This window comes from Nyctereutes procyonoides, unplaced genomic scaffold (genome assembly GCF_905146905.1).
Source record: "Nyctereutes procyonoides isolate TBG_1078 unplaced genomic scaffold, NYPRO_anot_genome, whole genome shotgun sequence".
Classification (NCBI taxonomy): domain Eukaryota; kingdom Metazoa; phylum Chordata; class Mammalia; order Carnivora; family Canidae; genus Nyctereutes; species Nyctereutes procyonoides.
In genome coordinates, this window is record NW_026575042.1 from 44751440 (window position 1) to 44777175 (window position 25736).

At 42.5% G+C, this 25736-nt stretch overlaps 1 protein-coding gene across 2 annotated transcripts in view; it reads right to left on the reverse strand.

The window, feature by feature from the left end:
• WWTR1 (WW domain containing transcription regulator 1) overlaps nt 1–25736 on the reverse strand; it is a 132599-nt gene that overhangs the window by 9182 nt on the left and 97681 nt on the right. For both annotated transcript variants that reach the window (XM_055321116.1, XM_055321117.1), the window contains 2 exons: nt 16012–16214; nt 424–557 (listed from right to left, as the gene is read on the reverse strand). In XM_055321116.1, coding sequence (XP_055177091.1) covers nt 424–557; nt 16012–16214 — 337 coding nt within the window. The remainder of the gene's footprint in view (nt 1–423; nt 558–16011; nt 16215–25736) is intronic.

Below are 25736 nucleotides of genomic sequence, written 5' to 3' on the forward strand. Positions count from 1 at the left end.
GTTTCAAAAGCTACAATTAAGGTTTGACTACTTCTAACTCATGAACATATTTCTGGCAAATTATCCTTTCCTTCTGTTCATATGTTTCATATTTTAAAACAGCATCCCTTTGTTTTAATTAGAATTTTTATCGTAAAATACTTTTATTTTATTATTTTATTTTTTTGTAAAATAATTTTAGACCCCCAAAGAAGAGGTAAAACAAGTACAGAGTTCCCGTGCACCATTCACCCAGCTTCCCCAAGGACATCTTACATAATCCTAGTACAATTGCCAACATCAGGAAATGGACAGCTTGCCTGTATCCCCACCCCAACCTCCAAGCTCCCTACCTTTCCCCGACATAAACAAAGACCCATTATGCTCCAGACCACATAATAAAGAAAGCAAAAATAAGTCAGTCGCTCCAAAACGTTAACTTACCCATTGAGGAAAGGATCAGAGCTATTATTAGTGATGGATCTCATGTCTGGGGTCATGGCTGGCGGGTTGACAGCAGCCTGAACGGTGGCCAGAGTCTCGGCTTCCATGGGGAGCTGTCTACAGAGGGCGGCTTCCTACAGAAATAGGACAGTCAGAGGGAGATGCAAGTTATTCACTCCTTGTCACAAGGATCGCAGCGAAATACATTTCACATGAAAACTTTTCACCAAATACAGAGCACTTAATGTTTGTTCCCAACCAGTCAAAATCACCAGGAAATCATTACTGTTCTTTCTCCAGAGAAAGTCTTACCGGCATAAGTCACTGTCTGACATTCACAAAGTTAACGAGAAGCTCAGCTAATATCTACCTCAGGACACTTAGGTAGCAAGTGTCCCACCCATTCAATTTTTTAAATACCCAAGTCAAAGAAAGGTGTCAAGACACTTTCTCAAAGACAAGGCTATTTTTTATTCCAGGTGCTCAGACCAAATCTAAGTCAATCAAAGCAGCTGAACTCCTTTGGCCTAGTATCTCCATTCTGGTCTTTGCCACCAATGGGCCCATAAAGCTGTGGAATTAGAGACCCAGGCTTTACATCAAATCATAGCTGGCAGGGCAGCCTGGGTGGCTCAGAGGTTTAGCCCCGCCTTCGGCCCAGGGCCTGATCCTGGAGACCTCGGGATCGAGTCCCACGTTGGGCTCCCTGCATGGAACCTGTTTCTCTCTCTCTCTCTCTCTCTCTCTCTCTCTCTCTCTCTGTGTGTGTGTCTCTCATGAATAAATAAATAAAATCTTAAAAAATCATAGCTGGCAGCCCTATGTCAATAGCCAGGAGAACAAAACAACCAGTTAAAAGGTTTGTTAGTCAATCAGTTTTTCTACTTGACTGCTCATTTTATTGACCGGATTAAAATGGCTGAAGGGTGGGGAACCATGCAGAGCCAATCCAAATCCCACTGACAACAAAACTGATAGCATATGGATTTCATTAGCAGAAATTAGAACGCTAGGAATTATTTTGTTTTAGCTGGCATTACTTTGCCAAAGAGAGTCAATCCAAAAGGTTATGAATTTGACTGCAATACTTTCTCTAGGTAGAACCTCCAGGGAGTCTCCCATTTTGACAAACAGAAGCAGACATCAAATTCCCTTCAAATTTGCTGCCCTTTCCAGAGAAAGATACTTTTATATGTTTATATTTGCATCCAAAACCAAAGTTAGGCCCTTCCTATATTTATGCCTATCAGTTTCCCACTTTCCAGCCTGAAGTCATTGGTCTCACCATCCCTCAAACCCCAAAACCATGGCTACAATGGCAGACAGAACATTTAGGCCATTTAAATTACGGTATCTCTGTTAAATCTCTTCCAGCCCTAACATGCTGTGATTTTAGAGAATAACTGCTGTCTAGACAAGTCTAGTGAAGTCATCGGCAATAAAAACTTTCGGTTACTAGAGTTCATTGTACTGTTATGAGGAGTTAGGGTAGCATGACTCTTATAAAACGTGAGACACCTGATTGATAAGAAATTGCACTGCTAATTTATATTGCAATAAACATCCTGTTAGGAAGGGCTTCTGGTTCATTTCTCTTCATCCAGGTTGCAAATAACCAGAATACTTAACAAATTTTCTTCAGTTATCCATAAAAAGCGAAAAACGACAACAACAACAATGGATAGTTTTTTAAAGGTGATTTTTAATTCTATAATTCCAATCTTTGAAGTCTATAATTCCAATCTTTGAAGTACCTTCTGAATAAATCTAGAAAAATTAAATTACTTCCTGATTGATAGTTCTTTTTACATGGTAGGCAGTGTGCATTAGACACCTTATTCTCCAACCAAAGCTCACCTGAAGGCTTCATACAGAAGAATGACAAAGACTGAAGCTGGTGGGAGAAGCCCAGAGTCCACCAAGCACACTCATACACACAAATCACTGTCTGGAAGCATCTAGGCGATGATATAGTATCTAACTCTTTGTAAACTGTAAATGCAGAGATCCTCTGGGCAATAACCTTCATTACATTAAAAAAAATCAACTTTAAATAACATTTCATTTTATAACCATTCTGAATCAATGTGGAATTTACCCTGAAACAGATGCTCTTTTTGTTTGGTTTATTTTCTTAAATTCAATTAATTAACATATAGTGCATTATTAGTTTCAGAGGTGGAGGGCAATGATTCATCCGTAGCATACAACACCCAGGGCTCATTACATCATGTGCCCTCCTTAATGCCCATCACCCAGTTACCCCAACACCCCCACCCCCTCCAGCAACCCTCAGGATGAAGGCTCTTATGCTTTGTTTCCCTCTCTGATTTCATCTTGCTTTACTTTTCCCTCCCTTGCCCTATTTTCCTCTAGATAGATGCTCTTTTAAACATTCAAGTTGAAGAGATTGCTGCATTTTCCTATATCTGACAAAATTTTCTCACTGTAAGTCTTAAGAATACTGGTTCAATTTCTAATATCCAGGTGGTCTGAATGTAAATATAATGAGAATTATTTCTGAAACTTCACTGGATAAAATTTAAAAAATACACACACACACACACACACACACTATACATATATATATGTATATGATTTCTTTTCCATCTATAATAACATACAAGGTGGAAGTAAAATGTTTAAATTATAAGAAAAAAATCAGAAACTAGCTATAAAATATTTAGTTCTAAACTTTCCCCTTCATTTAAATTACTCCTGGCAAATGTCACATAGATACAACATGTATTTTTAAGAGAAAGCTTGTGTGTAAATATATAAATAAAATTCAAAAGAGTAGAATAACCAAAGCTGAGAGAACCCATACTATATTGGGGAAAACGTTTCACTGTGCCATCTGCCAAATCACATCTGTCAATTCACATCTGTTCCCGCTATTTTAAATTAAAGATAATTGAAGTTCCATTCCTCAGCATCGTTATTTCCCCAACTATTTTGGAGGCTTGACCCCATCATCAAAAGAGGCAGTGCTACGTTCTGTCTGTAGGGGGCTCACATTATCATTTTCCACCTTCTAATGACTAACAAATGAGAAAGAATACTTTTCTAGAAAGGGTGTTGAATGTGGTGCCTGGGAAGTTCAGTTGGTTAAATCTCTGCCTTTGGCTCAGGTCGTGGTCCCAGGATCAAGCCCAACGTTAGGCTCCCTGCTAACTGGGGAGTCTCCCAATGCCTCTTCCCCAGCTCATGGTCTCTCTCTCTTTCAAATAAATAAAGAAAAATTTTTTTGAAAAAGGGAGAGGTGTTGAATAGACCTGAATAGTAATTTTGAAATATAAATCAGAGTAGTGTGAATTAGAAAGTTATTATAGGGGGCAACACTCTTTCCACGATTATTCTTGGGTTACAAGTCATTCCACACAGCTGCCAACATGAAGAGAATGTTGGCTCCCTGCCCTATGTTCATCTGAGTAGGCCCATCTTTTTGGGCCCAAAAAGCCCTATGTGACAGCACTGTCCACTTCCCTCCTTTGTCTCTGACATGTCTCTGACATGCTTCCCTCACTCACTCCCTTCCCGCTGCTCCCCCCACTGCCAGCATCTGCCCCAAGCGTACCCTCTGCTTAGAACCTCCTCCTTGGATCTTCCTAAAGCTTATAAACCTCACTTAAGGTCTGCCTCCTACAAATGCTATCTCTTCAGAGATTGAATTAAATTTTCTTCATGGCAGCTTAAGTATTTTTGTGTCTTTCCCATCAGAATGTTAGAAAACTCCACAAAGGAATCTTCTTTGTCACGTTCACAACTCTATCCTCGCTGCCTATAATACTCTAGGCATACAGCAGGTACTCAATAAAGTATCTGCTTAATGAATATTTGAAAATTATTGGAATTTAAATGGGAATTTTTTAAACTGTCGTAGGTAATGAAAGAAAAAAATAAACTAAGAACATTCCATTCTCATCTTTAACCACAAATATGATTAAAATAACAGCCTATGTATACATCTCAACTAGCCAGGCACAAACTCCACCCTTGTGTGATGATCCCACGGCTCTCTTCACTGCTCCTAAAACAGTAGATAGGCAGGAGGGCAGAGTGGTCAGAAGCAAGGATTCTGGGGCCAGTTGCTTGGATGTGAACCCTGGCTCGGCCATCTCCCAGCCAGTGAAATTCTCTGTTCCTCATCCATAAAGTAGGGATACTGACAGCATCTACACAGACGAGCTCATTTAGTAAAATTATTATCGTCTCTTGTTCTGTATTCCAATCCCAGAAAACAAAAGCAGAAACCAAGCAATCGTAGAAGCCACGTTACCATGTGGAACCTTCTCCATACTGAGTGGTTTGACATTTCTTCGTGGTTACCTTTCACTTTGGATGGATTAAACCCAAGCGTGAAGTTCATCATGATGAGTCAGCAAGGCTAAGAAAACAATTTTCACTCTTTTCTTTTGTTTCTTTCTTTTTAAAATAAAGACAAGTCTGTAAGCTTTTTTTTTTGCATAATATAAAATCAGTTTTTAATATACATGGAGAACAGTAAGAAGTTTCACTTCACTTGATTATATTTTATAATGTAATAGTTCCATATTTAGAAGTACCTTTTTTTTCTTGACTGAAAATATTTTCCTATTTCTGCTCATGAACTGGAGGAGAAAAATAGTACAAAACCCAAAGTTTGGAAATAAAAGGATTAACATCATTAACACATCCGAATCCAAACATGGGGAGGATTTTCTCAAAAATAACTGCTAAATTTAGGTATAAAATTAAATCCCAGACTCGGTATGATTTTGGCTGCCACACAACATATGCTGCCCTACACGCCTGACTTTGGTTTGACCAAGAAGCAGCAGTCAAGTCGGATGAAGGTAAAATAGCTCAACCACAGGCAGAAGATGGTGGTGCTGGACTAAAAGCAAACGGATGTGGAAACAGAGGCTCAGTCGGCCAAGGCTGGTCTAGGACTAGACTCAGGTCTCCAACTCAGAGAGTGTGTGGCAGTTGCTCTAACCACTGCTGGGGACCCCAGCACCTCCTCATCTAGGCAGGAGAACAAATGCTAAGCTGAAGGTACATCTGAGCCCCTTGGTCTGACTCTCATCTCTCTCTTCCACTCTAGTCCAGTAGGTCTATTCACAGGTGCCTTCCCAAGGTCCCCCTTCCCTGGCTCCCCCAAATAAGCCTTTAGTTTCCTAGACTTCTCATACTTTGAGTCCTTCTTCATCTAGCCGTGTCTTATCCACCCTTGGAAGTTCTGTTGTATCACCTTTTCCAGAACGCCTTCCCTGACCATCAGAACCACATCGAGCTGCCAGCTTCCTCTCTCCTGGCTCTGGACTCCTAAAAAACTGTGTCGAGCTGGGGTCTGATACCTTACGTGTCACAATCCACTCCTCATCTGGCCCCAAGCAGCTCTTCCTACCAACTTCAAGCTTTCTCTTAATGCTATCACCACCTATCCTAGTGCAAAATTCCAAGTCCATTGATTCTCTCAGCCCCCAGAACAACTCATTCATCTGTACCTGTATTTATTTTTTTTAAAGATCCTACAGAAACTACCAGATGCCAGGTACTGTCCTCGACACAGGGATATAGCACTGAGCACAGACAGTGCCTTACATCACGGAGGATTCTAGAGAGGGAGACAGATGTGGACAAAAGCCAGGCCTTGTGGGTTCTATCTCCTTGATAGCTCCATGTTCCAAACCTCTGTTCCATTCCAAGTAGCAGATCAGCATTGCTGCTCTAGATATTTCAACAGACGTGCCTACCTCTAGTCAACCGCCACAAGCAAGTCTGCATCCAGGTCCCTGTTCTACACTCTACAAAGAGTGACCAGAGGAGAAAAATCAGGCTGGAAGGGATCCAGGTGTCATGTCTTCTGGAGAAGCAGGGAACTGTTTAACCAGATGAGAGCTGAGGGGTATACCTTGGTTCTCCAACTATTAATGGGCTAACACACAGAAAGGCAGATTCCTTCTACCACAGATTTTTTTTTGTAAGATTTATTTGTTGATGAGAGACAGATGAGAGAGAGAGAGGCAGAGACATAGACAGATGGAGAAGCAGGCTCCCTGCGGGGAGCCTGACACAGGACTTCATCCCAGAACCCCAGGATCACGCCCTGAGCTGAAGGCAGATGCTCAACCACTGAGCCACGCAGGTGCCCCTCTACCACAGAGCTGAGACAGATCTGAGGAAGGGCTTTCTAGCTAGTAGCCTTGTTGAGTGGTAGAACTGGCTCTCTCAATTCTCTGGGCTACTGGCCACTGGAATTCTCAAGCAGTTGTTGAAGGTTAAATGCTATTAGACATGTCCAGAGCTTGGCACAGGAGAAAAGGCGTCCCTGAAATCGGAAAGACTGGAGTTCAAATCCCAGGTCAGTTACTCTCTAACTATAACATCTTGGGCTAGACTCTTACCCTCCCTTGATAGTTTATTCATCTGAAAAAAAAGAGACAGCTTATAAAAGTCACGTTGTTAGGCTGTTATATTTTATTTTTTAAAGATTGTATTTATTTATTCATGAGAGAGGCAGAGATATGGGCAGGGGGAGAAGGTGGCTCCTTGGAGGGAGCCCAATGTGGGACTTGATCCCAGAACCCCGGGATCATGCCCTGAGCCGAAGGCAGACGCTCAACTGCTGAGCCACCCAGGCGTCCCTGTTATGAAGATTTAAAAGCATGTTTATAAAGAACCTGGCCCAGAGAGGCAGTCAACAGAGTGAGTTCCTGATAGAGTTGTATGTTTTAGGAGGCAGAGATGTCAGCTAAAGCTTGCATATCATTTACGGTGTGGGAAGCACTGCTCTAAGCACTCTATCATTTCATCTTCATGACAACCCAACCATCTCCATTTTACAGATGAGGAAACTGAAGCACAGAGAAGTTAAGCAACCTTCCCAAGATCTGGCTCGAGTCTGTTCTCATAGCTGTCCTCATAGTGCAGCAGAGAGAAGAAAACCAAGGGTTGAGGTCAGGAGACCTAAAATTTTCAGCTCTTTCATCAACTGGCCATGGGACTTGGCCAAAGTTATCTCATTTCTCTGGGCCTATTTTCCCAGTTATCAAATGGAAATACCAGCCCTCCTCCTTCAGGTAGCATGGAGGAAGACCTGATGATACAGCCTATTTAGCTGTCCTGAACATAGTTTCCCTTGCCAAATTGGGAAAAAGACTGAATTGGACATATTCTATGGTTCTTTTCAATGTATATGGGTGGAGTTAGTGTCCTGGGAATTCACAACACACCAAGCAAAGCTGTAAGTTCAGATTTTAAAGGCCAGTTTCAGAATGATCTGGAAAGCTGCCTCTAGTAGCCCCACCCCTCCCCTTCTCCCCCTCCCCACACAACTGTATTTTTTTTTTTTTCTCTATCCAAGCTGCGGGTGGAAAGACTTGCAAAATAAAGGCTTGAGAATCTCTTTCAGAGTTTGTGGTTGTCCATCTAGGTCCCTGAAACGAATAATTATATGTGGGTTAAAAATAAAAAAACAACACCAAACCCCTTTCCTAGCAGCTGGGGAAGGGGGTGGGGTATAAAACAGCAAGGAGGATGTGAAGACAAATGCTGATTTGTAAGTTGAAGATGTCCCTGGAAGCCAACCTCAAACCTCCCTTCCTTCCAGCTCCCCACTGGCCTGCAGCTTGCCTGTGGAATAAATCAACAGAGGAGGTGAGAAAGCAAACAGCAGTTGAAAGCGTCCTGTCCTGCAGCCAGGTCTGTCCTTGGCCGAGGATGCAGCCAGCCAGCTCCTGCCCTCCCTGGAATGGGCTTCAAAGAGAAGTGAAATGACAATAACCCTCCTGAGGGGGCTCTGCTTGACTTAAGCGTGTGTGGCCAGGGGTTCAACAAAACTGGAAGATTGGATTGTTTTAATTATAAAGGGTGGGGTGAGTACAGACAAATGAAAAAAAAAATAAAGACAATATTTTGAAATCCTAACATTAAAATAGTTATTCTGGTGCAGAAAAGTCGCTGCCTCTGCCAAAACCCTCAGGGACTGCAGAGGCAGAAGGCTGAATTACTTACCTTCTTTATAGAAAAAAAAAAAAAATTCCCAATGTAAATTTCTTTTTAACTCTGTGCCAACAGATTCTAGAAATTCATTGTCACATTTCCTGGAGCCTCCCTTTTTCAAATACCTCATCACACATGCTCAGCTGCCAGACTGTTGGTATGAAAGAAGCGTCAAACCTCTAACGCTTTTTGGGGAAGACATTCGTTGAGTCCAGGATGATTACCCATGGTGTGTCTGCTGCTCTCGCAATCCGGGATGTAGATCACAATCTGGTGTTAGGCTATAATCTCTGTTGTCCCTTAGGATCACGTTCAGGAAAACTTTACAAGTTAGATATTCTCTCTCTCTACACACACACACACAATAGCTGAACGGATTCTGAAACGGTCTGTTTCTTTGTGCCTTGGTGATCTTCTGAAGATCACAAATATGATATGAAGTTGCTTTTCCTTGTGCAAACTTGGTGACCCTCTATTGTAAAAACATGTTCAGTTTATAGCATTTTTAAAAGGGGTCCTTGTAGGGACGCCTGGGTGGCTTAGTGGTTTAGCGTCTGCCTTTGGCTCAGGGCATGATCCCAGAGTCCCAGGATCGAGTCCCACATCGGGCTCCCTGCATGGAGCCTGCTTCTCCCTCTGCCTGTGTCTCTGCCTCTCTATGTCTCTCATAAATAAGTAAAAATTACAAAAAAGGGGGGGTCTTTGGAAAAAGTCTTATATTGATATTATTCCTCAGCAGCATGAGAACCCCAGGTCCTTTCAGAAAATGGATTCTTTCTGGGACTCGTAGACAAATAAAACACTGATGGAAACTAGCACTGAAGCTCTCTGGAGAGCAGGGACCAAGTCCGTCTGTCCGCTGTGCATTTAGTGCCCAGAGCATTTCTTGGACCAATCAATGACTGAACTTAAGTAGCCAGGCCACCAGAGATGGAGTTACGTACTGGTTGGACGACATGACCTCTGACGTCCCAGTCAACCCGGAAACCTAATTCCATGAGATGCTTTTCTGGAAGTTAAATTATAGCTTCTGAAGCAAAGACAGAGAAATAGCCACCATTTATGCCTCATGAGCTGCTATAATACGGCACTTTTAACCTCTCTAAATAGCTATTCTTCACATGACAAATACCAGACTCCAGATTCTTCTCCCAGAGCAGGGCTGCTCCCAGCCGGGCGTGTCCCTCCCCGGCCCACGGTCAGGAATGGCTGCTCGGGGCGGCCAGCTGGCCAGACCCCGTCGTGGCGCTCAGGCCTAACAGAAATCTGTGGGCCCTGCCAGAAGAATTCCGAGGCCTCCCGCCCAAACCCTTGTCCCCGTCCCCGTTGCCCTGGCAACTAGAGGCCAGGCTTAGTCAGCAGTTTTGTTTGACAAGCTGCATTCTCGCGTCCACGGAGCCCCAGTTAAGAGAAAGCCCAGGGTAAAAGCAGCGCCGGACTTGTCTAGAAATAATAACGGTTTCTCAACAAGACAGGGCCTGAGAAGGGGCAGGGGGAGCTAAAGCTTCTCCACTTCAGAATCTTCCAGGCCCCGGGGGCTGACAGGAAGTCCTTGAGGTTAACATCTTCAAGGCAGAAGGCCCCCCAGCTTCCTAATTAAATGAATAACACACATGAAAAGAAATACTCCGCTCAGATAAAGCCATGACTCTGTTTTCGTGTCAAGAAATTGTTCTTTTAGATGAGTAAATAGTGACTGAGAAGCCTGTTTCTCAATTTCTTAGCAGTTACCAGAATTTTCCATTTCTCTGGGTAAAGTTGCAAACATGCCCTTTATGATACTGAGCAAATACTGTGTTGATTTTTAAGCTGTAACAGCAGAATGGTCTACAGTCATTGTGGGCATGCGTGGCTCACGGTATTTTAAAAATTATGTCCAGCCCTGTTGTAGAAAGGATCCGAGGCAGCTTACAATAGATATATCCAAAGTCACAGCACGACTTCCACGGCCGATACAGAATAATCAAATGATGTCCCCATATATTAAGATGAAGAGATAATAAAACAGGAGTATATGCTACCTGTTGTGTTTTGAAAACAGAGCATACACACAGATACACACAAAGACCGGAGAGAAAGCACCAGCATCCATCATAGCCATTCTCTGAAGACTATGAGTGATTATTATGTTCTTATTTTTTAGTATCTCAAAATTGTTTTGCAATAAATGTTTTGTCTTGGGTGATAATTTTGCTTTCTTATTATTTTAATTGATACACAGTAAAATCCACTCTGTGGTATACATTTCTGAATTTTGACAAATCGAGATACAGAACAGTGCCACTACCCCCAAAATTCCCTAGCGCTGCCCCTTTGTAGGCAGCTCCCACCCCCCCGACCTCCAACCCTGGCACCCAGTTACCTGTTCTCCGTTCCTATAGTTTTGTCTTTTTCAGAATATCATACAAATGGAATCATAAAGATCTGGCTTATTTCGCTAAGTAAATGCTTCTTTCGTCTCAATCAGGAAAAAACAAACAAGCAAAAAAACCCTACTCAGTTATATTTGTAGAAATTAAAGACTTTATTTTTCTAATTAAAAAGAAAAAAATGTTGGGGCGCCTGGGTGGCTCAGCGGTTGGGCGCCTGCCTTCGGCCCAGGGCGTGACCCTGGAGTCCTGGGATCAAGTCCCACATCGGGCTCCCTGCATGGAGCCTGCTTCTCCCTCTGCCTGTGTCTCTGCCTCTGTGTGTCTCATGAATAAATAAATAAATCTTAAAAAAGAAAGAAAGAAAGAAAGAAAAAATGTCAAACTGAATTCAAAATTCTTTTTAAAGAACATGAAGATACCAGGAGACACACCTTCAACACACCTTTCTTTTCTACAGTTGCCATTTCTCTAACGAACATGAAGCTGCCTCTCCAGGTTTGGGAAATTTCACAAAAACAAAACTCTCATTATACAACAAACAAACAAAAAACAAAAACAAACCATTTTTCTCATTATCATGGACAACTGAAAAGGTCTTTCCCAAAAACTCACTCTCCACAATGTCTGCAATAGATGCCTGTAGAAGCAGGGAAACATCCATGCTCCTAAGAAGACTGCATATTGCAGACCTGGCTAGGATTCCCCTGCGCTTGTTCGGGGCATCCCTTAGCTTGGTGCACCTGCCACATCCTGAGATACAAGAAGTTCAACTGGGGCTACTGCGGCCAATGCTAAATTGTAGGGACCATTTTTAATGAAATGCTCCTACTTCAGAAGATTCCTAATCGAGGGAGATACCAAATACCTGACTGGCCCTTTGATCCTAAAGGCTGTGGCTGCTGTTGGCCTGAGGGGCCACTGAACACAATAAAGAAGTACCCTCTGTTCATCACAGAACTCTGTGCTGTGGTGTGTCTGCCCTCAGCTCCAGAACATGAAAGTAGGAAAGAGTTTGAATTTACCCATCTGGCCACAAATCTGGATTAGTTGTAATCATTTTGATCTCATCATTTTGCTTGTCTGTTAAGGTTTAAGTTATCCGGGGCACCCGGGTGGCTCAGTGGTTGAGCATCTGCCTTTGGCTCAGGTTGTGATCCTGGGGTCCTGGGATTGAGTCCCACATCCGGCTCCCCACAGGGTGCCTGCTTCTCCCTCTGCCTATGTCTCTGCCTCTCTCTCTGTGTTTCTTATGAAAAAAATAAATAAAAATCTTTTTTTTAAAAAAAGATACAAGTTATCCAAGGGTGGTCAAGTCTCATTTATCTTTTTGTTATTTTCCAACACATAAACACTGGTTGGATAAATGAATGAGATAAAGAAAAGAATGAAAAATACAGGGCAGCCCTGGTGGCCCAGCGGTTTAGCACCGCCTTCAGCCCGGGATGTGATCCTGGAGACCCGGGATTGAGTCCCACATCAGCTCCCTGCATGGAGCCTGCTTCTCCCTCTGCCTCTCTCTCTCTCTCTCTGTGTCTGTCATGAATAAATAAATAAAATCTTAAAAAAAAATGAAAAACACAATTTTCCATCCTGAAATAATGAAGGTTCACCTCAGATCTATAATCAAGTTTTCCTTACACCCATTTGTTGATACTCTACATGATTTCAGTGACCACGAGTTAACATGTGAGCCGCTGGCATCATGAGATGTATGTCAGTTTATGCGATACCAACTGAGGAGCTTCTTTCTCCATAGGGCAACTTTGTCAGACGACACACCTGGAGGATGATGGCATGAGGAAGGAAGAGGTAGGCGGAGGGACAAAACCAAATATTTACTTAGTATTTAATTGATAAGGAGCTTTCATATTTATTATATGTTTAAGGATGACCACAATTTTCGGAATGGTGATCATTTTCCCAAGAACTAGGGAATAAATTCATCTACTCATTAAATTTACCAACCTCCCTTCTCGCTGTGGAGATAGAAATAGGATGGGGCCTCTCTCTTGGAAATTCTCTCTTGGTAGAACTGCTGGTCAAGCCTTAGTCAAGGCTGCCTGCAAGGCAGGGGCCCTGAGAAGGCAGCCTGCACAGCTAGGCCCACGTGTGAGCAACAGGAAAGCCATGCTCCTTACAGACTGCCCAGTGAGCAAAGGAGATTCAGGTGCTTGTTGACCATCGTGGGCATGGGAGTGGGACAGGATGAAGAAATGGAAGTCTACAGATAATCTTCAGGCCTTCGTAATCATGGGGCACCAGGGTGGCTCAGCTGATTAAACATCCAACTCTTAATTTCAGCTCAAGTCATGATCTCAGGGTCGTGGGATCCAGCCCTGCATTGGGCTCTGCTTCTCTCCCTCTCCCCCTCCCTCTGCTCATGCTCTAGCTCTATAAATATGCAAGTAAATACATAAATAAATAAATAAGTCTTTTAAAAACAAATCTTCAGACCTCATCAGGACCACCATTTCCTCTACCCTTATTCCAGTTTTCTACCAGATTCTAAATAAGGCAGCTAAACAGGTTGGCCAAATATTACCTTTACTAATAGTCCATTTCCCTGTCCCTGGCTTAAGTGTAAATACTGAGGCAGAAAATCATCATCATCATCAGAAGAAGAAGAAGAAGGAAGGAAGGGAAGGGAAGGGAAAGGAAGAAGAAAGGGAAGGGAAGGGAGAAAGAAAAGAAAAGAAAAGAAAAGAAAAGAAAAGAAAAGAAAAGAAAAGAAAAGAAAGAAGTAAAAAAATCCCACTAAGATGATAGATATAATCCATACCTGAACAATCAGGCATCTTGGCAAAAACCCCAGAAAACTATCAGCGAACACTCCAACACTATTTACCGTAGAGCCTTAAATAGTATCTTTGACACTGAGGAGCAGGCTGCTTCTGGATGGGGGGTAAAAACCTGCCATGATTAAGAAATCCCTTTAGATCTCTTTTCCTGTATTCTATAACTAAAATAAAAGGACATGAGAACCATCCATTCCACCTCCCTCTCCTCCTCTTAACGACACACACACACACACACACACACACACACACACACACACAGAAGCTGAACTATGGGAGCCTCTGCGAGCAAATCTGGACATTCCTCCCCACTGTCCTATACAGTAGGATTGCACAATATGATGCAGCAAAATGCTCCAAGTTCCACAGCCTCTAGGGATCAGCATTTAATGAACTCGGTTGGCATTTCTGTAATATGAACCATCAATACTACATTCTGGTTCAAAGGCACCTATGGTTGGAATAAAGGAAACAATTTGGGGCACTTTTCCCCACCCCTCTGCAGAAATACTTTCCGTGGGAAAGGAGGAGGTGGGGCAAGAGAAAGAAACACAGAAAGTGGCACAAACTGAGAAATAAATCATTCTTTGCAGAAACCTCCACAGCCTTGTGCAAAGGGGGGAAAAATGCATGAAAGGCTCATTTACATATAAAACTAAAAGAAAGTTATAAATGCTACCATTAATACTGTTTAATTTATTCTATATTATGAAACAGAAAAAAATATTCCAAATGGAATTATTATCCTAAGACAAAAAAATAATAATACAATTGTTTCCTGTTAGGAAACATGATACTGTATATCTAAAAACAGCATGAACAACTGTTACCCTGAAATAACCATAAACATTCAGACATAAATCCTCAGGGAAAAAGGCACAACTGTAGTTAATGTTATAAAGCTGTATTCCTCAAATTCAGAGGATAGTTCCACTGAACAACAAAGCACAATTTATATTCATTTCTCTCGTCAAAGGCTATGTCTAAGGACTTATTTTAAATCGCCACGTCTTTAAGACCTCACATTATATAGATACTTTACATCCTAGAACTTGATGAGAAATACAATATTCATTTATAGAAGTCAATGTATATTTTTGAAAGGATCAGATATAACTAAAAGGAAAGAAGCAAAGTTTACTGTGACACTCCTGGGCTCTTACAAGAAAGCTCTCTGGAATGGTTAAAACTACTTATTTCCCTTAAACTAGTGAAAGGAGGACACTCATGTTTCTTGCTTCATGTGAGTGATAAAGCAAAGTCTCAAGAATTAGAACAATAAACTGAGGCTTTCCTCCCTAAAATGTAGTCAGCAAAATTTATGAGATCTAAAAACACAGGCTCCATTAGTTTAGCAACACAGAAGAAATATCCTGTTCTTGCACAGATGGAGCCACTGAGGGAGGCAGAAAACTGTGGGTTCCTTCAGGGATTCTGTTGTATTCATTTTTTGAAGTGCTGCATCCACCCTGACCCACAGAGGACACCCACCAACATTCCGTCCACTGACTAAGTGATGAATGAATGAATGAATGAATGAATGGAGTATGGCAAAAGATGCCTGATCAATACCCACTTTATCAGAGCCTGTATGCAAACATTTTTCCTTTCTCCTTCTCCCTCAATCTTTTTCATGTTCTGTGGCAGACCAAAGATGGTTGCAAATCCTTTGTCATTGTGTCCATGGGACGGACATCTCTTCTGCTATCTGCTTTAATCTAGGGCAAATCTGTGATTTCTTTGATTAAGAGCATATGGAAGAAGTGATTCTGTGACACTTTCCAGAACCAGATCCTAAGACACTGGCAGATTCTACGTCTTGTTTCTTGGAACATTCTCTCTGGGAAAACCAAGCTGCTATACACACTAGTGAGACTGCATGCTAGCTAGAGGTGCCATATATAGATACTCTAGGTTTTAGTTCCAACTGGGTCCAGTCTTCCAGTAATCCTTAATCATGATGCCACACACCTGAATAAAGCCATCTTGGACCCTCCAGACCAACCCAGCCACCAGGTGAATGCTACTAAATTGGCCTTCATCAACACCACGTAGAGCAGAAGAACAGGCCAGCTGAGCCCTGCCCAAATTCCTGACCCACAAAACTGTTTTAAGCCACTGTGTCTTGGGATAATATATTACACAGCAATAGTTAATTGGAACACAGTATTCCTCTCCTTATAGAGATCAGCAGTAGAACCCAAAGGCAGCATGCTAACATAGCTAGTCCTCATACACATACGTTTGGCTCTGAAGACAAATGCAGGTAGATGTTGGGAGAAAAAACCGGATTCTTAACTCATATGGTCTGGAGTAGGCTCTGGGCCTTGAATGCTTCTAGACAAAGATTTGCCCCAATGGCCAGCAGCTACCTACCCTCTAGCCTTGGCACCCAAGATCATGGAGCCTCCAGCAGGTACCACAGAAGGCCATACCTGCCTCATGAGCTCCTCTTGACGCATTCTGATCCGCTCTCTCTCCATCTGGATCCTCTGAAGCCGGAGCTTCTGCTGCTGCTGCTGTTGAGTGGTCAGAGCATTGGGCATGCTCATGAGCCCTGCTGGTGGGTTCTGGGTAGGGTGGTTCTGCTGGCTCAGGTTAGTGGGTGCCATTTGCTGCTGGTGCTGGTGATTCATCACTATAGGAGGGAAGAACATAAGGGGATTAATGAACAGGTCCTACAATACCTTATCAAAAAGAGACCATCAGAATGCTCTGTGCTTTGGCATATAGATTCCTGAGATTCCTTCCAAAGTACTTTCCTGTTAATCATTACTGTTTAAGTCATTATTACCTTAATTCAATTCGTGGAGACTCAGGTACTGGCCCCATTCCTGACTCATCTAGTCTTGGCATTTTGTGCCCTGTTAAAAATTACTTCACACCTTCCCTGTGTCTAGAGCACATTTTAAGCCTTTAAGAACATAGTGGTCAAAAATAAATTCCACAAAAGGTTACCACAACATAGGATGTAATTTCAGCAGGACACGTGGGTGTGTGTGCACCTTCTAGACAACCTGCATGTTTACAGCAGAGCTAAGGAGGGCATGACCTTACAGATATACAGCGGTGGACGATAATATCTATGGTGATGAGTGAGACAAGCAAGATATAAAACACAGCATCTAGACCAGGCCCCTACACAGGAGGACCCACTGATGCTTTCTTACAAAAGGGGACCCCAAAGAAGCATGAGCTAAGCTCAGAAACAAATATCTTATTGAGAAAAAGAAATGTTTTAATTTTTGCAAAGGGAAAAATTAGTGCGAAAGAAATTACATGAAAATGATAATCATAGAGGCACCTGTGTGGCTCAGTCGGTTAAGCGTCTGCCTTGGTTCAGATCCCGATCTCAGGGTCCTAGGATCTAGTCCTCCGTGGAGCTCTCCGCTTAGCGGGAGTCTGTTTCTCCTTTTCTCTTCTGCCCTTCCCCCTGCTCTTGCACACATGCTCCCTCTCTCAAATAAATAAAATCTTTAAAAAATGATAATCACAGTGCAGTCCGTTACGCACTGGACTCTTGGTTTCAGCTGAGGTTGTGATCTCAGGGTCTTGGGATCAAGCCCTGCATGGGGCTCCACGCTCAGCATGGAATCCACTTAACACTCTCCCTCTCAAATAAATAAATGGATCTTTAAAAAAATGATAATCACATTTGTGATTGGATAAAGGCATTCTAGAAGTGTTTTAGATGTCTTAAGGATTTTCTAGTTATCTGCATTTCTAACATCTTAAATTTTAGCATGCAGTACTGCTTCACTTGAGGAAAGCATTTTAAAATCCTTTAATAAATTCTATAATTGGTATCCCCAGGCACAAAAAAAACCCCACATCTTAAAAAAAAAAAAAAGTGCTAGTTTTTCTTAAAACCGTTTACCAGTCAAATTTGCTTAACTTCTGCCTTGGCAATATCCTATAATTAGGAAAACCATGCCTTTCTGTCTATTTGCTCTTACGCCAGGGCCCAAAACAATATATAGTCTTGTATACTCCATTTCTAAGGAAAAACTCAATTTTTGCTGTATTTGGTAACACTGTCTTTAAAAAGAAAACTATTAGCATCATTTATTTAAAGTCTAAAAGTTAAATATTTTAGACCTTTCATTGGGAAGACATGGACATCGTGTGGAAACAGGTTTTTGCATTTCTTTTTTACATTTAAATTCAATTTGCCAACATATAGTAGAACACCTACCTAGTGCTCACACGTCAAATGCCCTCCTCAGTGCCTGTCACCCAGTCACCCCATCCCCTCATCTTCCTTCCCCTTTCTGCAACCCTTTGTTTCCCAGAGTCAGGAGTCTCTCATCATTTGTCTTCCTCTCTAATTTGTCCCCACTCAGTTTCCCTCCTTTCCCTTAGAGTCCCTTTCACTATTTCTTATATTGTAGAAACAGGTTTTATAATTAAATTTTCTTAAGTGAATTTTAAAATAAATTTTAAAGTTACCTTACGTAATATATAATATGCAGCTTTATGCTACTTTATGTAACATATGCATAGATGTAACATGTTCATTTAGTGTGTATTTATTATACACATTAAACATATATAGAGGCCCTTCTCTCTCTCTCTCTCTCTCACACACACACACACACACACACACACACACACACACACACACACTCGAAAGACAGCACCAACACAGAGGACTTTCTGTGGACAAATTGGTTTCCTTAAGGAACGACTAATTCCATAGCAGGAACTTCCTCTGGATGGGGGTAGAGGTAGGGCAAAAACATTCTTTTTAAAAAAAATTTATTTATAACTCACTCAAATCTTGACTGCATTTCCTGTGTGCCAGGCACTGGGTTTGGAGTTGGATAAATAGCTCCTGCCCTCACAGGAATTAACAGGCTCTTGGAAGGAATGTGTGAAGAAATGAGGTGAATTTACATGTGGAGCTGCGGAAGGCCAGAATGTTAGGTTTTGTCAGGATTCTTAGGAATGATCCAGCCCATCCCTTTATTTTATGGGAGAGAGACTGAAACCCGAGGGCGGTAAAGGGTTGTGCTCCGGTGAGCGCCAGGTAGAACCAAAGCCCAAGAGGAGGCCTCCTGACGTCCGGTCCACCCGCTCTCCCAACTGTCCTCGGCCGCCCTCTGTCACGCCGTCCGCTGAGGCACAGAGACAGCTGCTGAAAGGAGAGCAACCCTCTGAACGGTCTGCCTGCAGTAGCAAGAAGCTTACCAATTAAACAGTAGGTCATCAAAACAGGGCCTTGGGCCCAGAGCTGCTCATCTTACAAACAGGAAGAAGGGTTCAAGGAAGGTCTGGATAGACAACTGTCTGCTCCTGAAGGGGAGGTAAGAATAGTTGGGCACGTTTTGGCTAACCAGCGCCTAACCAGCCTAGGATTTCCTTTCTGCAGAACCCTCGCCTTCTGGCACCATTCCTGGCACACAGGGAGGCTCACTAAATGATGAGACGAATGAATGAGACAAGTTGGCAATTCCTTATATGTTCTCGGTTTGAGAACCAAAAAAAAGCACAGCCCCCGTGGGTGCAGAATTACTGAGATGAGCGTTTTGTTGATCACATGGCCTTCTAGAAATGGTCAGATCATTTTACAACCTCTATTGGAAGGCCTGGGTAGGAAGTCAGGGATTGTACACACACTGTGATCACTGGGGCGGGGAGGGGGGGGGGAGTGCTCTTAAATACAGATGAAAGGTAAGACAAAGTCAAGACAAAGTCTTCATGAATCAAGCCCTCTTTCAGCCCAAAAGGAAGCCAACATGGAAGAAGAATGATTATTTCCAGGGATAGACATTTCTGAACTTCTGAAAAAGCATGCTCTTATTTTTTTTTCTGACGTAACTACTATAGACAAAAAAAGATGCCCAATTGTGTCTAGAAAACGAGTCTGTAAATTGCTGTAAATTGAAATATTTTCAATATCAGAAATCCCCAGACTAGGAAAAAGAAGCTTGAAAGATTATTTATTTATGTATTTATTCATGAGAGACACAGAGGCATAGGCAGAGGGAGAAGCAGGCTCCATGCAGGGAACCGGACGTAGAACTCGATCCCAGGACCCCAGGACCCCGGGACCACACCCTGAGCCGAAGGCAGATGCTCAACCACTAAGCCACCCAGGCGTCCCGGAAAAAGCTTTAAAAAGTTAGTTGTTTGTTGGCAGCACAGAGGTTATTAATTGTAAAAACTGCCTCGGTTCTGGGAACTTAATGATGTGACACAAACATGGAACAAGACTATCTTCAGTGACTTGGGGAGATTGCCCTGTCAGGGTACAAAACCTGCAACTGGACTCTGTGCGTCAACTCCGCTCAACCACCAAATACTGCTCGAGTTTATTAGTGTCTGCCTCCTTATCTGGGGGAGCTGGAGGCTTGTAGAGGAGCTCTTCTGAAGCCACACCCTTGCTAGTCTTCCAAACACCAGGCCTCACACAGACACCGACAGGGAGGAATGAGGGAGACGTTGCTTTCCCCCACTTAATTTTGAATCAATCGTGCAGACTGAAACATCTCCAGCTATTAAGTAAAGAGACTAGAAAAGAATGGAACTTGGACAATGGTTTTGCTTTCAAAATAAAGCACACCCGCCGACAGAACTTTGGTCTGAGAAGATTCACCACGGTATTGTGTACGATAGCAAAAGACTAAGACATTCAGCCCACCAGTGAGAAGTTATGATCCATCTGTTCAGAAATTCTATATGACTGTTCCCGAGAATGAGGGAGCTCTGTAGGTATGTAAATAGAACAATCTCTAGGAAACACAGTTCAGAGAGGAAAAAAAACCCAAGGGATGGGATTATATACACGAGCATGCCATTGCCTGTAGTAGTTAGAAAGGGAGGACATATATACGTATACAGCGAATCTCCCAAGGAGGATACATGAGAGACTGGTAACAGTGGGTTCCTCTGGAGAGGAAAAACAGGTCAGGGATGGGAGGAGATCTTCCTTTTTTTCTTCTGTACCATTGGAAGTTTTCCTATGTGCATTTATTACTTATCTAAAACATAAAGATACAGAAGTAAAAAAAAAACACATAAAAACGTGGTCATGCATGCATCAAACTCAATTATTTTTTTAAACTCAATTATTTTCTTGATGGACTGAAAGGAGGCGACCCCAGAATTATCTGCTAAGCAACAAATATAGCTTAAGAATGTAATCAAGAGGGCAGCCCAGGTGGCTCAGCGGTTCGGTGCCACCTTCAGCCCAGGATGCGATCCCGGAGATCTGGGATCGAGTCCCACACCGGGCTCCCTGCATGGAGCCTGCTTCTCCCTCTGCCTGTGTCTCTGCCTCTCTCTGTGTGTGTGTGTGTGTCTCTCATGAATAAATAAATAAAATCTTAAAAAAAAAAAAAAGAATGTAATCAAGATCATCCAAACTGAGAGCCGTCCTGGTACAACTCCTCCTTGCAGAAATGACAAAAATCAATACCCAAAGGAAAAGTGAATTTGGTCATGGTCATAAAATGGTCAGGGGCCTAGAAGCCAGGTGTCCCAGGTCCACTGAGGTGCCCGTGACTCAACCCGCCACTCTGCTCCCTCTAGTCATTTGATTTCAAACTATTATTGAACCTTCTCGGAGCTTATGGCTCATGTTACTGATAGTTGAGGTTCTTTAAAGCCACTGCTTTTGTCAGCTACTCAGAGAAAATGGGAGCAGAGAAGGTCCAAGACTGAGAAATAGAGAGGAGGTCCTCAGGAGAGCACAGGAAGGTAAAACATGTAAATCTGCAACACATATCTCAGGAGAGCACAGGAAGGTAAAACATGTAAATCTGCAACACATATAACACAACTTGGGATAATATGCCAGGACATTTTAGGGAGAGAACAATAGTTCAGCTAAGGGAAAAAAAAAAAAAAAGTCAGAGTTTCACAAATGCAGTCTCTGAGGCCAAACCAGTTAAGAGTAGGTTGCCATTAAATGCCTCAAAAAGGCTAAAGACCTCATCAGCTCTAGATTTTTGCCAGTCCCCACAGAAAGGAATAACCCAAACAGAAGATTTCTCCATTGAAGCAGGAATGTACCAAAACTAAAGCAGACACGTCTTTTTTTTCCTTCCAAGAGAGTCAGAACTTAAATTTAAAGCCACATTTATCTTTTTCATTGTTTTCATCTCCTTTTCTTTTTTTTCCCCTTTCAATAATTGGCTTTCTCTTCTTTTTCTGGAAATCAATATAACCATGCTCTGCAGCTATGTGGCCAGAAATATTTCATTGCTATTATTCAGTATAAAAGAAAACACAGAGTCAAACAAACTCCACAGCATCTGAGATCCGGACACCCGTTTGATTCAATGACCGTGTCCTTGGTGAAATAAACAGTCAACACAGGAATGAGGTGTGGCCGGGGGTGGGGGTGACCATCCCTGTTGGATACGACCCTTTAGTTAATGCTACCCCGAGCAACATACACTGGTGCACCCTCTGGACTGCTCCAGCAAACACACTTGGTCACTTCTACAAAGGCCCAAGAGTAGGCTCAGGCCAGGCCAGGAAGGTCCCTGAACTCGGTTCTAAGCCCACATGTCATTTGCTACAAACATGTAAAAAAAAAAAAAAAAAAAAAAAACATGTTGTTGTTTGCTAACAAACATGTAAAAAAAAAGAAAAGAAAAGACTAAAGAAAGAAAAAAGGTAAAGGCTTCACTCTTGAACTTTTGCCTTTTGCAGCACAAGGGAATGGGGAGCAACAGCTCATAAAGTGCTTTGGCAGCTTCTCCAAGCCAGGAGCTGCAGACGATGAGGGAGGCCAGTGAATCAGAGGCTGCCCAGTACGCCTCCTGGAATGTTTGACAAACGTCTTTTTGGCCTCAGAGAGGTTCGGTGACTTGCTATTCTTGTGTCCTGGGCTTGCTTCCCACATTTTTAAAATAGGCTCAGTTACACACACACACACACGCAAAGACACACAGCAACACACAAATGCACATGTGTACACCCTCACACACAACCACAAGGAAACAAAATCTTAAGGGGTTAGGTTCAGCTATGAACCTAGGCCTGGATGGAGCTGGCTCTGAGCAGGTTATGGAAAGAACAACCAGCTTGCCGATGGCTAGACGCCACACCAAAGCCCTAGAAAGACACAGAAATTACTTTATTCCCTTCAAATCCTTCTCAATTCACATGTGTGTCTGGGGAGGAAAAAGAGGAATGTCTGTGGCTGGTATGCATCTCTCATCTCATTCCCAGCCTCCTTTCTCCTTGGGACACACTTCTCAGCTGAGAGATCACTATACCTGGCACTTAAAGTTGAACCTTTAAAAATGCACGGTTCTGTCAACATGTCAGAGGCACAATTCCATTTAAGTGAGCAAGAAGGCCTCTCCAAGCACTCCATGACTTTTTCCACCACCCCACCCCCGGCACCCACTCCCCAACACTGCTTCTGTCTATCAATAATGGAAAAGTGTCACATGTTGCTGTCTATGGTTCATTCGTTGCATAAAAATATAATATCCATGGGTTCACATTCATATAAACAAAAGGCTGAATACATCAATAAATAGAGGGAGAAGAGACAAATCTCCTGAATGGAAGAATTTGAAGTAATTTAATGTAGATACACTGTCCTCAAGGAGGGGGAGCAAAACTCTCACTCCTTAACAGCGGGTTGTGTATAGTGACCTCCTCCCAGAGAGTACAGTCCTGAATGGGAGGGGGGAACAGTCACTTTAGAGGGAAGAACTCCTGTGTGTCAGCAAGATGATCAAGGTCAACCTCAACAATGGTAAGTTGTAGCGATAGCATAACCTTTGATAAGATGTGACAAAAACAGCACTTCCTCCCAAAGACCCATCATCCCAAGTCTAATCAGAGAAAAACATCAGACAAATTCCAACAGGGGGGAATCCTCAAAATCTCTAAGCAGTACTCCTCAAAACGATCAAGATCATCAAAACAAGGAGTCTAGGAAGCTGTCATGGCCAAGACCAATTTAAGGAGACATGACAAGGAAAGGTAATGAGGTATTCTCTATGGGACTCCAGAACAGAAAAAGACAGTACGTAAAAATGAAAGAAATCCCTATATCGATATTGTTTCATCAATTATAACAAAGGTAGCACACTAATATAAGATGTTAATAATACGGGAAATTGAGTAAGAGTGCATATAGGAACTCCATCTTCTCAATTTTTCTGTAAATCTGAAATTGTTAAAACAAAACAAAACAAATAAACCCTCTGTGTGTATGTGTTTGTGTAGTAACCATATCTTCAATAAATACCACGAACTGTGCAGGACACTCTATCTTCTATACTATCATTTTTATAGGGTACATATAAATGGACACGTTTTTATAGGCTATATTAAAAAATGGATAGATATTCCCAAAAAACATGGTCTCTAGTGTGTTCCATGGGAGCAAATACATACTGGGATAGAATAAAAATATAATGGTAGCTGCTTCCAGAGGTGTCCCATGGTCAAATAAGATTGGGAAATGTTGGGCTAACCAAAGTGAAAAGAATCTATTTTATTGCAGGATTCCTCAGAGCCTTTAAGGCTCTAACAGACAGTGAGACTTTCCAAGGAGGAGATAGAAAATGCAGCACTTCTCAGACTTGGAAGACGAGTGTTCTCCTGAGGAGGAACACTGGGAAATGCTGGTCCACTGCAACTTAGCAGATGTCTTGGCAGTACTGAATTTGAACTGAATCGAAGATGAATTACTATTTATTTATTTATTTATTTATTTATTTATTTATTTTTAGATTTTTTAAAATTTTTATTTATTTATGATAGTCACACACAGAGAGAGAGGCAGAGACACAGGCAGAGGGAGAAGCAGGCTCCATGCACCAGGAGCCTGATGTGGGATTCGATCCCGGGTCTCCAGGATCGCGCCCTGGGCCAAAGGCAGGCGCCAAACCGCTGCGCCACCCAGGGATCCCCACGAATTACTATTTATTAAGCTCTTACTATGCGCTAAGCTCTTTACAATCAACTATGCAGATGTGTAGGAGGACGTGGAGCCAGAGAAAGGAACACAGCAGCCTGCTGAAGAGTGAACATAGTAGTCTGACTTGCCTAGAGTTACCTACTGCTGTTCAAGATACAAAGGAATGTAAAAATGGAGAGAAACAAAACACAAGGGAAGGCAAGGGTTAGAAAAGCCTGCCAGAGTATCTGCTTTACCTTCTCCATAAGCAAGTGCTGATTTAACAGGAAAGCTTCAAAGTTAGTTTAACGAGAGAGAGGCAGAGACACGGGCAGAGGGAGAAGCAGGCTCCCTGTGCGGAGCCTGATGCGGGACTCGATCCCAGGACCCCAAGATCACGTCCTGAGCCCAAGGCAGACACTCAACTACTGAGCTACCCAGGCATCACCATAGTTTAACTTTTATGTCAGTTTTCACAGATGGTGAGTAAAACCTTGTTACATTAACCTTACTTCCATATATTCAAAATAACCTATCTTTTAGGGTGTGTGTTTTTTTTTTAACTTGCTTCTGTGATAAAATCACATTAAATGTTCCAAAGAATCCTTCCAACATCATCCTTTGAGAGTGGGGAAAGCTTCAAAGAGACTGACTTACTTTGAATTCCTGGTTGCAGTTTTCACAAAACAGGTGAATATGCAACATGCCAATACACACCTTGGGTAATACACTTGATTTGGAATCTAGGAAAAAACTTCCTCAATTTGATGTCTGGGCTAATAAGCTTATATAGATTGCATGAGAAACACCTTCCCGAAACCCAAGTAGCCTATAAGAGGGGAGCACAAGGGCTCCCGAGTCATGACTGTTAGAACTGAAAGCTTGGGGTGCCTGAGTGGCTCAAAGGTCTGCCTTTGGCTCAGGTCATGATCCCAGGGTCCTGGGATCAAGTCCCATATCAGCAGGGAGCCTGCTTCTCCCTCTACCACTCTCCTTGCTTGTGCGCTCTCTGTGTCAAGTAAATAAATAAAATCTTAAAAAAAAAAATCAAAGCTCAGCCATCATTTCATTTTTCCATCCCCACTCTGCAAATGCTAAAAGGGCAACCAGCTGTCCTGGTCTGACAGAGATTGAGGGGTTTCTTGGAACACGGGATATCAGAGTAAAGTCTAGATGGAAGAGTCCCAAGCAGATGGGGTGGTTGGTCACCCTAGGCCTGTGACTGTCACAGCCCCTGGCAGCAGAAACCCCTCACCACCACCACCAAGTTTCCTGCCTCCATCCTAA